Source organism: Petromyzon marinus, chromosome 11 (assembly GCF_048934315.1).
Source record: "Petromyzon marinus isolate PM22_M1 ecotype Great Lakes invasive population chromosome 11, UKy_Petmar_22M1.pri1.0, whole genome shotgun sequence".
NCBI lineage: Eukaryota > Metazoa > Chordata > Hyperoartia > Petromyzontiformes > Petromyzontidae > Petromyzon > Petromyzon marinus.
Window position 1 is genome coordinate 13,874,145 of NC_133677.1, and position 17,927 is coordinate 13,892,071.

General features: G+C 42.2%; 1 protein-coding gene across 3 annotated transcripts in view; it reads right to left on the bottom strand.

Annotated features, from left to right (window-relative positions):
* CRTAC1 (cartilage acidic protein 1) overlaps positions 1-17,927 on the bottom strand; it is a 695,955-nt gene that overhangs the window by 15,889 nt on the left and 662,139 nt on the right. The window contains exon 15 of one of the 3 annotated variants that reach the window (XM_032952553.2): positions 3,513-7,365. The exons of 1 other annotated variant lie outside the window; for it this stretch is intronic. In XM_032952553.2, the coding sequence (XP_032808444.1) occupies positions 7,271-7,365 (95 nt within the window). In that variant the 3' untranslated portion in view covers positions 3,513-7,270. Of the gene's footprint in view, positions 1-3,512; positions 7,366-12,937; positions 14,203-17,927 lie in introns of those variants that run through there. One more of the 3 variants, XM_076066244.1, reaches the window with a different exon arrangement.

The window sequence follows — 17,927 nt, forward strand, 5'->3', positions numbered from 1 at the left end:
GGCAGCATTTTCACACATGCCAAGTGATTGGATGCAAGTTTCCTGCACACTTCTACAGTGGTTCATGGTTTTATGCTCTAGCAGCCTATTTCCCTTGCATCTTCCATTTGTTACACCTCTCTCATTTCTCTACATGTTTAGCGCTTCTGTATCTGTCCGGATGAGATGGGATGGCTGCATCCCATCTCAGGATTAGCCCAGGCCACATTTAACCATCCACCGTGCAACATGCAGAGATGCTGGAATGTATTCTGTAAGTGGTGTAGAGAATGAGTACATTGCTCATTTATGAAAAAGGCCATAAATACACCAAATGGGTAAACCCTTTTATATTTTGATTTAAAGCTTTCGTGACTGCAGTAATTCATATTCTTAGTTTTTTCGGTAAAGTCACGTTGAAGAGAAACAACAAAATAATAAAATATATATAAAACAATAAAAAATTCTCACGACGTTTCGACCATAACTCAAACGGTCATCTTCAGGTGTGTTGGTTTTAAATTTTTTATGTAAACCAACACACCTGAAGATGACCGTTTGAGTTATGGTCGAAACGTCGTGAGAATTTTTTATTGTTTTATATATATTTTATTATTTTGTTGTTTCTCTTCAACGTGACTTTACCGAAAAAACTAAGAATATAAACCCTTTTATGTTGTAAAATGTAATACTGCCGTTGTTCATCAAGCGCGAATAGGCCAAAACACACGGGCGGCTGCCGCCATCTCATTTTGTGCAAGGCGGACAAAAAAGAAAACAAAGACAGTCGAACTTGCAGTAACACAATGGAGTTCAAACTTCGATAAGGATAAATCCAGAAGTTATCAAGCCACGCGACGTGCCCCCTACCCCTCCCCCCTGGAGTCATTCTGGGTGGACACAGGCTGCGACATGGATACCGTGCAGGAGAAATCTCAGGTGTGTGCTGGGGGAATGGCGCCAGATTGCAGTGACAAAACAGACTAATGCCTTATTAAAGAAAAAAGCACACGAGTATGAAACACGAAATAAATACATTGCGAACACAGTGATGACTCGAGCGGTGGGCTTGTGATCTCTAACTTTCTCTCTGTGTTTTGTAACTTTAGAAACCTGGCTGGAGCTGGGAGGTTGGGTGCATGGGAACCAGTGGTCTAGATTGGGGGTGGGGGGGGGGCTGTCATACGAAAACGGTTGAGAACCACTGTAATCTTTGGTGAGCACGGTTGGCTCGGTACGGTGTGAACAACGTTCAACATACTTTAATGAGTAGTGCGTTTTTTTTTACTTTGTCTATTAGCTGTAAATACGGATATACTTCAGGACCACGGACAGGAGGTAAACACTCATGACAGGTGTCTAGGAGCTTCGCTTATTCAGAGGCACCACAATTTTGGCAGGCACATCTTTGCATTAACCCAATGGCTGTAGAACATTGAAGGGCGTGATTAAATGAATGCTCAGTGGTACGTCCTTAGTATTGATTCTGGAGCATATTCTGAGGACCACAATGCACTTCTTCAGGAAATGATGTTGGTTTTGCATGATGCACAAAGGCCGTGTGGTTGTCCCAACAGCATTTATTTTTACCTCATACATTAGCAGCATGATCGTTGTTTTTTTAAAAAAAGGACAATTTCCCAATTGCAAGTGAATGGGATCAATGTTTATTTTTAATAGAATGCCAAAGTGCACATAGTATCATCATTAAATAAGAATTAAAGTTATTCAAATTAACATTAATGTACAAAACACGGATTGAGTGTATTGTTGCTTGGTTATTCGTGAACTCTTCGTATCGCCACTGCCTGTAAAACTTGTGCATTCATGCAATCATTCATTTGCATCGTTATTAAAGTCAGAGATGCAAAGCTGCGTATATACGCGTCTGTGATATCACTCGGTCGAGGGGGGCCGTTAGTCTCAGGGGTTGACAGGATTGCTCAACATCGCTCGGTGACAACGGAAGCTCACGATGTGCCGTGGCATCACCACCGATGTTGGTGCCGAGGCACTCCTGAATTTCAGTGGGAGTGGTAAACGGAGAGGCGCTGACAGGTGAGAGGAAGGGCTGAGGGTTGAAATTAGGGGGTAACGTGAGTCAAATTGGGATGTGTGAAAATAATGGGAGAGAGAGCAGCTAAAGTTCGTGGGGAATCATAGAGCAGGAGGAGTAATACTGGACCACACGAGTGAGGGCACGGGTTGCTTGGAAGGGCTGTAATGGGTTGGGGAGTGTGATAAGCCCCATGATAAGGCTAATATGATTATAATGTGCGTAAGTATAAAATTATGTTTGTAAGTTAGAGTAATATTGGGTGTTACGATTGTCGTTTATTAATCAATAGTTACCATCATCTTTATCGCCACCATTATCTTCATCATTATATTTTTTTTCAACATCGTTTTTAAGGAGCGCAAAAGCTGTCTTTGGGTTATTGCGACTACAATTGTGCGCTCCGGTAAAAGACACAGAGCAACTATTACACGGACACGTGAGCGTGGGTGTGTGTCCACGTGTGCGAGTCGGAACAGAGCCTGACTGATCAGCTCGGTCTTGTTGGTAGGGCGTGCGTGATGATGTCATGATGATGTCTTGGTGATGTCATGAGGCTCGGCTCTGTTTTTACTCAGGCCCTCCGCCTGGCTACTGATTGGCTGCGGTAAAATGGGGCTCCAACACACTGCACGTGGTGATTCGAACCAAAACACTGCCACGTGAAAAAAGCGGGAATACATTTTGTGGAATTACATGTGGCAAAAAATTACGTAAATCAGGCCTGCTGTCTTTAACTTACATAATTTATATACATTATTACATTAATGAGTGCACTATTGATCTGCTAACATTCATATTATGTATTCACAATAATGACCTATTACAGGTCTCCTTTGCATTACGCGGGTTCGGTTTGTGTAATTTTGCGTTTATGCGGCGAATCTATTTCTACCCAAAATTTGCTATGCAGCATAGTATGCGGTTTTAATTAACTCGTATGCAGCTATGTGGTCGGACGTGGGACAAAATTGTGCGTGTACCGTGTGCGCTACTGGGCAGGCAGCTGTCTTCTCGTGCGGTTTCGCTTTGTGCGACCTTTGTTTGGAATGCATCTACTACCGCATAAAAGGTGGGAAACCTGCACTATTGAACTTAATAAGATTGTCTCCGACCGAGAAAATTATTGCATCGTTGATCTGATTCTGCATCGAACCAATATTTCACCTCCAGTGACTTTGTATTGTTTTTGGCAGACAATTGTCTTTCACCAAATATCTTTTAAAAAACATTCTAGTTCTGAGTTTACAATTATGTTTTAATACAAATGTAACATCTTTTTCCTGCTAACATCACATATTAGGCTATATAATGTTGGCACAATACTGCAAGAGATAAGTCATAAGTTAGACATACAGCAAGCTGAACTGACATTAAACTTTAAGTCAGTCACGTGGTTCATGGTTTTAAAGGGCTTACCGATTGGGATAAATAAGGTTGGTTTTGTTCCATCTAAAAACCAGAAAGGCAATTGTAGTTAATGTTAAACGTTTATTTTAATTAAAAACACAATCACTATACAGAAGAAAAAACAACATTAACAGCTGTCAGAGGTCTTCCCCAACATCATGCAGCAAAGAGAAAGGTCCATTTATGATGAAACTCAAAATGCCCCTTTGTCTTTGTTAATTAGTATGGCTATGGTTTGTATAACTGTACAACTAGACTTTAAATTTGCAGCTGAGTGAAACTAAATTGTCTTATACTCTTTATTTGTGTAAAACTGTCTCCATATTTGCAAAAAAAATAGTTGATGTTATCTTCATATACGTTAATGCCAAAGAACTGATTGTAAAACTATGATAGTGAATTTCAGGTCTTAAATTACGACATCATCCCTCTTTATATGCGTAATTATTCACGAGTGTATTAATATAGATAGTTAATGCTCAATACAAGAGTCTATTTTAACATGATACACTAATTTAATGCCAGTTTTGCTTGCTGTAATAATATAATTTTAATCACTGCCACTTCATGTCACCACTTTAAATTTTAATCCAAAATGTAGGTATCATATACGTTTAAGGTTCCTTTCAAAAGTTTCACATTTAAGGTTTACATTGTAATTGGTTTATACATTACACCGCATTGTTTACAACTGCTTTGCAGGAAAAGGGAATACACATGCACACAAAACATAATTTAGTGTGTTCAACTATCAAGGCTTCACAATGCAGTACAAAGAGTGGGCTCCAAACAGGAAATGAGACGTTATGTGTTTCAGCTTATAAAAAAAATATTCTCGTTTACAGAAGCATGCTTTGAATACAGAATTTGCAGGGCACGATAACAAACAAAAACTTAGCTGATACATTAAATCAGAGTTTATTTATTTATTAATACAACATCTGGGGATCTCTGCAACAGGAGCGTGCGCACATATGGGGGAATCGTCACCACATTCACGGTAACGTCACTTGGTTCCCATTTTGACTCGCCTTGTCATAAAAAAAGTTGAACAACAAATAAACAAAACCCATTTGAAACCCAATGCATGAACAGCGGCATGCCACCGGGAGAGTGGTTCATCGAGAGCCGGCAGCTGAACGTTTGTCAAACATGGGGTGAATGTGACCAATTGGGGGTGGGTAGCTCGAGGCAGAGGGAGGTTGCCATAGCTAGTTGTAGGATACAAATGGATAAGTAATTAAAAGAAAATACACAAATCACTATTTTGCATGTCCAAATGTTTTGCCCATTCGGCAGATATGTGTTACTAAACATACATGCAAGTGTTGATGTCACTATCATAAGCGTTGCTATCTGTTCACGTGGAATCACAAAATGTAAAACGTGACCAAGAAGTTACTGAAATGTTCCCATGATAGGGGAATTCAAAGCACATTCTCTCAACACCTTGGGACAATGAAATGTTAATCAGTGCCTCCCAGTACTATGTGTGTGCACGTGAAAGATTGGAATTTTGTTGGGCAAAGCTTATACATTTCTGCTCTGTTCAAAATCACCGTAGCCCATCCTGTCCACATTTCATACATTGCCACCTTAGTTTAGGATTGTAATATGTTTTCCACCACACTCTGTGGTTTGAGCAAAGATGTATCAATCAGTGAACAGCGGTGCATCAACAAGTGGGCTTTGCAGTAGATTAATAGACGTCATCCGGTAACGTGTAGAGACATGCACCCACAGTGATATCCTTGACCAGCATCAGGGAATAAAGTGTCATTGAGAAAACGACAACCAAAGTTGCAAAAGGAGGAACTGGGTGAAAATAACATTTGTAGAAAATTAATTAACTTCTCTTTGTCGTGCACTGCTTTGTTCTAATATGTTCCCTTTTTCAATAAAAAGATTTTAATCTGCATGCAAAAGCTCCTATGGGATATGATACAATACTGCTTGGCTTTTGTGAAACTTATTTTCTTTTTTGAATGCAATCACCTGTTTGGAGTCACAGAATATATAGCGGAATAGCATTACCAAGTTGTATTTTAATAAAAGCCCTATGAAGGATTTATAAGATTGGGATGTCAATGTGGCTGTCATTGGTCGGCAAGAAGAAACTACTAAATTATTCCCGCTCCCTCAACCTCCAACTCCCTGCTTCATACACCCATGTGCACTCCCAAAGGGGTGTGGGGAATCTGTGCTCTGGAGTTCCCGAGCTACAGTGAGGGAACAAAAGTATTTGATCCCATGCTGATTTTGTACGTTTGCCCACTGACAAAGAAATGATCAGTCTATAATTTTAATGGTAGGTTTATTTGAACAGTGAGAGACAGAATAACAACAAGAAAATACAGAAAAACGCATGTCAAAAATGTTATAAATTGGTCTGCATTTAATGAGGGAAATAAGTATTTGACCTCCTCTCAATCGGAAAGATTTCTGGCTCCCAGGTGTCTTTAATACAGGTAATGAGCTGAGATTAGGAGCACACTCTTAAAGGGAGTGCTCCTAATATCAGCTTGTTACCTGTATAAGAGACACGTGTCCACAGAAGCAATCACTCAATCAGATTCCAAACTCTCCACCATGGCCAAGACCAAAGAGCTTTCCAAGGATGTTAGGGACAATATTATAGACCTACACAAGGCTGGGATGGGCTACAAGACCATTGCCAAGCAGCTTGGTGAGAAGGTGACAACAGTTAGTGCGATTATTCGCAAATTGAAGAAACACAAAAGAACTGTCAATCTCCCTCGGCCTGGGGCTCCATGCAATATCTCACCTCGTGGAGTTGCAATGATCATGAGAACGGTGAGGAATCAGCCCAGAACTACACGGGAGGATCTTATCAATGATCTCAAGGCAGCTGGGACCATAATCACAAAGAAAACAATTGGTAACACACTACGCCGTGAAGTACTGAAATCCTGCAGCGCCCGCAAGGTCCCCCTGCTCAAGAAAGCACATATACATGCCCGTCTGAAGTTTGCCAATGAACATCTGAATGTTTCAGTGGGCAACTAGGTGAGAATGTTGCGGTCAGATGAGACAAAAATTGAGCTCTTTGGCATCAACTCAACTCGCCATGTTTGGAGGAGGAGGAATGCTGCCTGTGACCCCAAGAACACCATCCCCACCGTCAAATATGCTAAGGGGACATAACAACTTCACCGCATCAAAGGGACGATGGACGGGGCCATGTACCGTCAAATATTGGGTGAGAACCTCCTTCCCTCAGCCAGGGCATTGAAAATGGGTTGTGGATGGGTATTTCAGCATGACAATGACCCAAAACACACGGCCAAGGCAACAAAGGAGTGGCTCAAGAAGAAGCACATTAAGGTCCTGGAGTGGCCTAGCCAGTCTCCAGACCTTAATCCCATAGAAAATCTGTGGAGGGAGCTGAAGGTTCGAGTTGCCAAACGTCAACCTCGAAACCTTAATGACTTGGAGAAGATCTGCAAAGAGGAGTGGGACAGAATCCCTCCTGAGATGTGTGCAAACCTGGTGGCCAACTACAAGAAACGTCTGACCTCTGTGATTGCCAACAAGGGTTTTGCCACCAAGTACTAAGTCATGTTTTGCAGAGGGGTCAAATACTTATTTCCCTCATTAAAATGCAAATCAATTTATAAAATGTTTGACATGCGTTTTTCTGGATGTTGTTGTTGTTATTCTGTCTCTCATTATTCAAATAAACCTACCATCAAAATTATAGATGGTTCATTTCTTTGTCAGTGGGCAAACGTACACAATCAGCAGGGGATCAAATACTTTTTTCCCTCACTGTAACACCCGACTCCAGGGTACACCACCGGCCTGCTATGTGCTGAGTGTCAGGAGAAAGCCAAGGATTAGCAGGAGGCATTGGCAGGACAGAAAGAGAGCCCGGTTGCCGGGGAGGTCCTCCAGTGCAGCTGTCCACAGCAGAAACAAGGGGGCAAGCAGGGAAGGAAGAAGAAAAGGACAGAAATATGGAGGGAGGGCAGAGGTGGAAGGACAGGGTAGGTGAATAGGGAAGACAAAATTTGGACACAATTAATCACCATCATGTGAAATGCAACAGTGAGCTACACAGAGCCAACTGATAAACATGGGTATTCAATAAAAATCCCGCGCGGTCACCGCCAAGCTGGCGACCATGCAACTTCTTAATAAGGCCACCAAGCGGCCATTTTGCCGAGAGTTCTTGTGCAAAATAGTTTGTCAGGCTCATATTTGTCTGGGACAGTAATGAATGGCCAGTGCTGTAGGATGCACTCCCGCTAAGGTAGACTAGACAAGGACAGTCGGGGGGTGTGCCCAATGAGAGTCTGCACCCACAATAAGATTCACATGCACAGCCCACGCCTCGCCCTGCCAATACGGTAAGTTCTGACAGCCCCGAGTGGGAAGAAAAATTAGTTGTGAGTGTCGGCGAGACGTGTACGGGCTATGTGCACAACACGAGTACCTCATGAACTTAACTAAACCCCCGTGGCACTGCACAAACCGTGCAAACACAATGCAGCCAAGGGGTCAGAGAGGTCAAACACCTGCAGGTTTTGTCTTTTTTACCACGTCACCCGCGTAAGGAGTGTCCATCTTGCCCACTGCGTGATTAGCAGGCACTGATAAGTGGCACTGACAAAGGAGTCGTCGGACGGATTTCTCGGCAGAGATGTGACTGTGACTGCCCTCTGTGGTAGCACTACAGCAAAAGTCATTCGCCTAAGTTACAGTATGGGATGATTTATATTGGCGTAAACATTTTATTTTGCCTTGTCATTGCAGATTATATCAAAGTATTATATATATACGTGGATAACTTTGGAATTGATCGCAAATATCTATTTAGGATAACTCAGGGTTTGGCTACACATTGTAATCTTAATTTGATATCATTCACACCTGGGCATGGACTGAGTTCTGAAAGAAAGAGTCTCTTTTGAATTCTAATTCTACACAGACCATACAGTAAGGGAAAAAAGTATTTGATCCCCTGCTGATTTTGTACATTTGCCCACTGACAAAGAAATTATCAGTCTATGATTTTAATGGTAGGTTTATTTTAACAGTAAGAGACAGAATAACAACAAAAAAATCCAGAAAAACGCATGTCAAAGATGTTATAAATTGATTTGCATTTTAATGAGGGAAATAAGTATTTGACCCCCTCTCAATCAGAAAGATGTCTGGCTCCCAGGTGTCTTTTATACACGTAACGAGCTGAGATTAGGAGCACACTCTTAAATGGAGTGCTCCTAATCTCAGCTTCTTACCTGTATAAAAGGCACCTGTCCACAGAAGCAATCAATCAATCAGATTCCAAACTCTCCACCATGGCCAAGATCAAAGAGCTCTCCAAGGATGTCAGGGACAAGATTGTAGACCTACACAAGGCTGGAATGGGCTACAAGACCATTGCCAAGCAGCTTGGTGAGAAGGTGATAACAGTTGGTGCGATTATTCGCAAATGGAAGAAACACAAAAGAACTGTCAATCTCCCTCGGCCTGGGGCTCCATGCAAGATCTCACCTCGTGGAGTTACAATGATCATGAGAGCGGTGAGGAATCAGCCCAGAACTACACGGGAGGATCTTGCCAATGATCTCAAGGCAGCTGGGACCATAGTCACCAAGAAAACAATTGGTAACACACTACGCCGTGAAGGACTGAAATCCTGCAGTGCCTGCAAGGTCCACCTGCTCAAGAAAGCACATATACATGCCCGTCTGAAGTTTGCCAATGAACATCTGAATGATTCAGATGACAACTGGGTGAAAGTGTTGTGGTCAGATGAGACCAAAATGGAGCTCTTTGGCATCAACTCAACTCGCCGTGTTTGGAGGAGGAAGAATGCTGCCTATGACCCCAAGAACACCATCCCCACCGTCAAACATGGAGGTGGAAACATTATGCTTTGGGGGTGTTTTTATGCTAAGGGGACAGGACAACTTCACCGCATCAAAGGGACGATGGACGGGGCCATGTACCGTCAAATCTTGGGTGAGAACCTCCTTCCCTCAGCGAGGGCATTGAAAATGGGTCGTGGATGGGTATTCCGGCATGACAATGACCCAAAACACACGGCCAAGGCAACAAAGGAGTAGCTCAAGAAGAAGCACATTAAGGTCCTGGAGTGGCCTAGCCAGTCTCCAGACCTTAATCCCATAGAAAATCTGTGGAGGGAGCTGAAGGTTCGAGTTCCCAAATGTCAGCCTCGAAACCTTAATGACTTGGAGAAGATCTGCAAAGAGGAGTGGGACAAAATCCCTCCTGAGATGTGTGCAAACCTGGTGGCCAACTACAAGAAACGTCTGACCTCTGTGATTGCCAACAAGGGTTTCTCCACCAAGTCCTAAGTCATGTTTTGCAGACGGGTGAAATACTTATTTCCCTCATTAAAATGCAAATCAATTTATAACATTTTTGACATGCGTTTTTCTGGATTTTTGTTGTTGTTACTCTGTCTCTCACTGTTCAAATAAACCTACCATTAAAATTATAGACTGATCATTTCTTTGTCAGTGGGCAAACGTACAAAATCAGCAGGGGATAAAATACTTTTATCCCTCACTGTAGCTGGAGAATCAACCTTCAACTACTTGAGCTGCAAAAACCATCAATCAGCATATCAGATTACATTTGCAACACTAAAACCTAGAGACATTTCAATCGTCACCAGCATCATGACCTTCATAACCAGGTGGGAATTCATAAGACAATAAGCCTCTTGGGCAAGTGAAGTAAAATATATTTCAGTGCACTAAAAACAAACTGCAAGCATTAAACTAGTTATGCATTATGAAGCAGGAAAACTTCCCCGTGCTGTGCTCGCTATGATGATTGTTTGACCATACTTCACCACTCTGGTCACAGGGGGTTCAGATATCACCACTGATATTAGCCGTGCCCTGGCATTGAACACAGGCCACCTTGTTCGTAGTGGAGTACACTAACCACTGTGCCACCCCTCTCACCTTTTCATACCGTATGCAAACATAAAGATGCAGTATTTAAACAAATATACACAGGATATCAACAAAGACAAGCCCATGCATATTGCTCATGCTACCCCAGAAAATTTCCAACACATGACATGTTATGCTAGCAAGCATGAGAAGCAATCAAGCTAGGTTGTTTGTATAATAATCACCCCGAGCCAGTATTATTAAATTCACGATTTAATGCTTGCAACCACCTCGTAACTTCAGCAAAGAAATAGAAAAAGAAATAGTAAATCCTAATATCTGCTGTTCAAAATATACTGCGCAGGCATCATTTTCAGAATAATTTCCAGGTTGTGGTTTGCTGATATGATAACCGAGAGTCATCAGTTTGAAAATTACCCGCAAATAGACCGAATGAAAAATAATAATATAACTCTCCATTGTAACTATAGATCCAAGTTTCCATTGCAAAGGAGGTCATGCGTCTTCATGAGCTTTCACCTGATTAAAGGACATTACACATAATGTATATTGTGGTGCAGTGGTTTTAGCAATGCGTTATGAATTCAGTGACAATAGTTCCATTTCCAGCCAAGACGAACATAATCGTGGTGATCAGCGTGGTGAAGTATGGTCAAACGACTCCAATAATCAACACAAGTGTGATGGGGTCTTCAAACAACAGTGGATTGACAAAGGGCTGCACATTATTATTTGTACAATGAGAGATCGCTTGCAATCAATTGTTTATGGATTATGCCATATGTAGCTATTTAAATATAATCTTTGTGCGTACAAAAATATCTTAGCTATATATCACTCGACATTTTACAAATGATGAGCCGGGCCGTTGGGACATTAGGCACTCCAAACCCCAAGAGAGGGGTTGGGGGAGATATTCCAGAGCCCCCTAGAGAGTTCCAGAAGGGGGGCGTGGCCAGGGGCGGAGAGACCCGCCCACGGGTATAAAAGCCGGACCTCTGGACGAGTCCGGCAGTCTTCATCAAGCTGAAGAAAGAAGACCAGCTAGGCTATGACACTGGGACAGCCCAGACCCGCCATCCTTCTAAGGGCCGGGACCGAGTGGGTCAGTGGTCGGGACCCGAGAACCTTGGCTGTGTCGGGTCATATAGTCTTCCCCTAGGTCCCCTTAGCCGGAGGAACGTGAGTGTAGTCCGAGTGGTTAGGACATGCTAGCCCGGAGGCTGTACCTCCTTGGGTATCGGGTAGAGGGGCCGCTACCCCTCTGTGTTAGGGACCTGTGTATCCCGCAGTTGTATTGAATAAACGTGTGCCTCAAGTGCTACGTCTCCGGTGTCCCTGGAACCCACTACATATGTGTAGAGGAGTAGTGTGCTGGCGTCATGTCATGGGTGCTGTAAGGGGACACCTTCGGGAACAGGAGCGGGTCCGAGTGAAGGGAAGGAGCCGCCCAAGGGGTAATAAAGGGGGACCCTATGACGAAGTTGGGGTCGTTGTGGGGGCCCGAAGTGTGGATTGGCTGCAGGAGGTCTCTACCGCTCATAACCAAATGGTGTTGGCTGAACCCCCATCCGGGGTCGACGAGTGGGAGAGCCGAAGAGATAGCCGAGAGTAGGGCTCCAAGAAGTCTGTGAGAATCGGCTGAGAGTGAATGGGGTTCTTCTCTCCTCGGCCGGCCGGTGTTGGATGAACCCCCGTCCCGGCCCGAGTGAGAGAGCCAAGGGATAGCCGAGGTTAGGACGAGTCGAGCTCGGGGGCCCATGGGAAGGACTGAGAATAGAGAACACCTACCCCTGGTGTGAACCTGAGTGTTTAAATAGTATTAATAAACGCCGAAAGCCCTTACAAGAAGTTCCGTCTCCGCCTGGTTCTACGACGCAACATATGCAAACATGTAATATATATAGTATTACTATGCCACTCCTCATTTTTATTGTTGCTATGTCAGAAAATAAAAAAATGACAGCATATTCTGAAAAAAAAATATTACAATAAAAGATCAGTACAGTGACATAAATGTCCTTTTTTTGGGTCTGCTGCATATTACGCTTTAATTAAGTGCTGCTGCAAATGGGAATTCAATTACCCATACCCTACCACACGCTGTAAATGTGTACTTGTTCCTGACATGTTTTCTGCAACGGAGAGCTACAATATTTCGTGAAGGCTGCTCAGCGTAAGTGTAGGTCAGGAAACGTGCCAGCACAATGACAGTGAAAGGTACAAATCTACAAGATAAGCAAATGCTATAATTAAATTCCATAAAACGTCGGAATTTTCAAACATGTGATAAACAATTCTACTTGCATCAGATCAAGTATTTCTGGGGTAAAGCAAAATGTGTCCTTTCAGCTTCCTAAAAAAATAATACCATGTCTGTATTTAAAAAAAAATTATATAGCATTCTTGGAAGTAATGCAAACGCTTTGTGTTTCATGTTTTTACAAGCTCAAAATGTCAGGAGTGATTGAAAAGGTTGTGACCTACCATAAAAAAGTGGTACTACAGCAAAATGTATGTTCCATTAAGAATGTCAGTTTAAACATTTCCAAATATTAAAGCCATTGATCAGCTGTCAATTTTACAGGTATTTAATGTCACCTTGTGCATTAACTTGAACTAGCAGTGAGAAAAATCGAACAAACCGATACAATCCAAAAATGTATCATCAACATTTTGATCCAGAAGCCAAAGTATAGAGGATTCCATTGAACGACAATGAGGATCACCAGGACAACTTTGTAAGTCTATAAGTTGTACAATATTTAAAATGTTAATACATTATCCAACAATAAAGTAAATGTGATCTCTTATTCTTGTGATGCCATCTTTACAATACAGAATGAAAACTGACATCTAAAGTGCATTAAAGATGTAGATACTCACTGTCACTAGCGTTACATCTGCTAAATTATGTAAAATAAATCTGAAAAGGATACAACTTCCATGTAAGCTGAGTGTTATTCCAAACACCAGTTCCCACACCCTCCTCCAAGGCTCTTACACGTGGGGAATGTAAATGTGAATTTGAAATGAACTAAAACGACAACTCTGACCCCATGGGCGGTATTGTTCCCATGATAAGTTCTTCTTGCACCCTGAGCCATGGCACCCTCGTGTGAGAGTGCTTCTATGTCCATTCTGTTTCTATTCTGTTTTTATTTTCCGAGGCTAAGGCCCGCTGAGCTATGTAGCTCTTTTTCAGAAGCAATCTGGCCACAAATGAAAGCTGAACAAAGTGGCTTTATCACGTGGAAATTCATAGCAGCAGCCTAAATACTCTACACGCACGTTTCTAAAAGTGGAGAGAAAACCCGGAGGACCCGCATATTCCCATGAGTTCATCAGTGAGCTAACGAGGCATGATTAAAAACCAAACAAAATCTGCCTCTCCATAACTTCACAGCTGGACAATAGGTTCTCACCTCCTGGTGTGATGTCACACCATAAGTACTCGGAAACCGATCACCCCTTGTGAGACGGCACGCTCGGATTGACTGGAAGATGACCGCTGACCAAACCGAGCGTGGCGGCACCGCTCACCCTCATTATGGTGATGATGCCGAGATGAGTTTAAAACTTATTAACGCAAGCCTGTTATCAGTATGTATCACAATTGGTATTCGTAACGGTTTACACGAATGCAGTTTGTGTCTACGGCATGCGGGGTTGGTGGTTTACTGGTTGTGTTTGTATTTTTGCGCGAATTTTCACTTCTGTGACCTCACAGTCGCAGATATAAACTTTTTACTGGATTGTCCCACTAGATTTAGAACGACGGGAAATGTTTCATAGTTTCCTTAGGCCACGGTTCCATGTCTCTACTGCACCAATTCAAATCTGTAAATGACAAACGAGAAAACTCATCACTATAGAATAGTGAGTGCAGGCTCAAAACTAAAAAAAATGCTATAATAACACATAGAGGTGTGCATTGCATGTTCACCAATTTTATCTTTGAGTTGGTGGTCTAAACGATAAAAAATGGCCACACATTAAGTTATTTTGAGCTGGTAGTCTGGACAATGCTGAGAGCCATTGCACATGCAATGCACACTATACTTGATAGAACAATACGAGGACTTCTTAACGTGTAATCTTATTCTTGGTTCTTTCGGTAAAGTCACGTAGAAGGGAAACAATAAAATAATCAAATGAAACATAATATAATACAATTCTCACGACGTTTCAGCCACAACGCAAGCAGCCGTCCTCAGGTGAAGAGACAGAGCTGTCAGAAAGACAGCATCTTAATGAACATTGCTAAGCTTGGCAGCGTATTTTAAGCTGGGTGGGAGGAGGAGAGAGCCTTGACAAAGGAGTTTACATATCAACAGAGGAAATTAGCATATTGATGACAAATGCAGATATGGGGTTAGTCACTCCTTACGGAATGTGTAGGTGGTGGGTTGTCCCAAAGTCATATTATGCTAGTGTATTATGTAGGATTAGCATTAATAAAGGGAGGGAAATTTAAATAATAAAGAACTGCAACTGCCAAACCACCGCGTATCAAGCTGGTGTATTATGTGGAAAACGAAAACGGAGTTTCTAAAGAATATATTGAGTTTATTGATAATATTGATGTAGTTTATATTTTAGTTATTTTTTATCAGCTTACTATATGGTATTCATTATATAGTGTAGTATACAGTGAGGGAAAAAAAAGTATTTGATCCCCTGCTGATTTTGTACGTTTGCCCACTGACAAAGAAATGATCAGTCTATAATTTTAATGGTAGGTTTATTTGAACAGTGAGAGACAGAATAACAACAAAAAAATCCAGAAAAATGCATTTAAAAAATGTTATAAATTGATTGGCATTTTAATGAGGGAAATAAGTATTTGACCCCTCTGCAAAACATGACTTAGTACTTGGTGGCAAAACCCTTGTTGGCAATCACAGAGGTCAGACGTTTCTTGTAGTTGGCCACCAGGTTTGCACGCATCTCAGGAGGGATTCTGTCCCACTCCTCTTTGTAGATCTTCTCCAAGTCATTAAGGTTTCGAGGCTGACGCTTGGCAACTCGAACCTTCAGCTCCCTCCACAGATTTTCTATGGGATTAAGGTCTTGAGACTGGCTAGGCCACTTCAGGACCTTAATTTACTTCTTCTTGAGCCACTCCTTTGTTGCCGTGGCCGTGTGTTTTTGGTCATTGTCATGCTGGAATACCCATTCACGACCCATTTTCAATGCCCTGGCTGAGGGAAGGAGGCTCTCACTCAAGATTTAATGGTACATGGTCCGTCCATCGTCCCTTTGATGCGATGAAGTTGCCCTGTCCCTTTAGTAGAAAAACACCCCCAAAGCATAATGTTTCCACCTCCATGTTTGACGGTGGGGATGGTGTTATTGGGGTCATAGGCAGCATTTCTCCTCCTCCAAATACGCGAGTTGAGTTGATGCCAAAGAGCTCCATTTCGGTCTCATCTGACCACAACACTTTCACCCAGTTGTCCTCTGAATCATTCAGATGTTCATTGGCAAACTTCAGACGGGCATGTATATGTGCTTTCTTGAGCAGGGGGACCTTGCGGGCGCTGCAGGATTTCAGTCCTTTACGGCGTAGTGTGTTACTAATTGTTTTCTTGGTGACTATGGTCCCAGCTGCCTTGAGATCATTGACAAGATCCTCCCATGTAGTTCTGGGCTGATTCCTCACCGTTCTCATGATCATTGCAACTCCACGAGGTGAGATCTTGCATGGAGCCCCAGGCCGAGGGAGATTGACAGTTCTTTTGTGTTTCTTCCATTTGCGAATAATAGCACCAATTGTTGTCACCTTCTCACCAAGCTGCTTGACAATGGTCTTGTAGCCCATTCCAGCCTTGTGTAGGTCTAAAATCTTGTCCCTGACATCCTTGGAGAGCTCTTTGGTCTTAGCCATGGTGGAGCATTTGGAATCTGATTGATTGATTGATTGCTTCTGTGGACAGGTGTCTTTTATACAGGTAACAAGCTGAGATTAGGAGAACTGCCTTTAAGAGTGTGCTCCTAATCTCAGCTCGTTACCTGTATAAAAAACACCTGGGAGCCAGAAATCTTTCTGATTGAGAGGGGGTCAAATACTTATTTCCCTCATTAAAATCAAGTCAATTAATAACATTTTTGACATGCGTTTTTCTGGATTTTCTTGTTGTTATTCTGTCTCTCACTGTTCAAATAAACCTAACATTAAAATTATAGACTGATCATTTCTTTGTCAGTGGGCAAACGTACAAAATCAGCAGGGGATTAAATACTTTTTTCCCTCACTATATACCCAGTTACTTATTGTGAATAGCTCAGCTTATTGGAGAGTACATTGAGTACATTGATTATATTGATGTAGTGTATATTTAGGTTTTTCACATCGGTTTATTGTATCATAGTAGGGTATTTGTAGTTCTTTTTTGTTTTCCACATAATACACTAGCTTGATACGCGGTGGTTTGGCTGCTGCAGTTCTTTATTATTAAACGGATCCTGGGCCTAACCCTTCACCACTGAAGCCTGTTCATACCCCCCCCAACCCCCGATGACCTCCGGCACACCGTGGGGAGCTCTCTGTGCAGCAGTAGATTGACAAAGGGCCAGGAATAATAATATAATTTGCCTTGTACCATATTGGAGTAGAAACTGCAGTACGTCTGTTAATCAGGTCATCAAGGTTGCATGTTAACATCCGTGTATTGTTCTCTTTGTGCATTCAAGGTAAAGTTCATACCTGTCACACGATTATATGAATTATCTGCGTGAACCAGGCTCACGGTGGTTTGTGTAATTGTGTTTATCTATACGGACAGCAGGTGTGGCCAGGTAAGGATAACTAATACTGGATTCTAGTAAATGAACCAAACGGACTGGCTGTGTGTAATGGGATTCTAGTATTTATCACGGTGGGTGAAGAAACAACACACCTTATGTCTGCTATTCATATGGCATTTCACTTCACATTAAGCTGAAAAAATGTATGTGAAAATATACGCTTATGTCAATGTAGCTTAAGCATTGAGATGCTCCAAGTTGTTAAATAAAGAGTACATTACATTCACTAACACAGCCACCATTAGCTGTGTTAGTAAATGGCGGCTTGCCATCCTTTTCCACCTCCATGTGGCGATGGCTCTTTCCTAGTTCTCTCCGAGCTTACATTTACAAGGATCTCTAAACCTTTCTAAACAGCTCTTTGATTGGAGTAGACCTATTGCCGGGTACGGATACCTCTCCTACATTAACAGTAAATGCCCCGCCCATCTTTAAACCTTCATAAACAGCACTTTAATTGGTGTAGACCTACTGCAGGTTACGGAGACCTCTCCTACATTAACATTAGCTGCCCCGCCCATCTCTAAACCTTTAAAACAGCCTGCCTCAACAGCTTTCCCCCTCTTTTTTCACCTGATGACGATTGCTTGTGTTGCGATCGAAACGTCGTGATATTATATTCTTGGTTCTTTCGGTAAAGTCACGTAGAAAGAACCAATAATATGAATTCCTGCAGTCACGAAAGCTTTAAATCAAAATTCGTCGTGATATTGTTATTATTCATATTTTTCTTATTTTTTCTATCTACGTGGCTT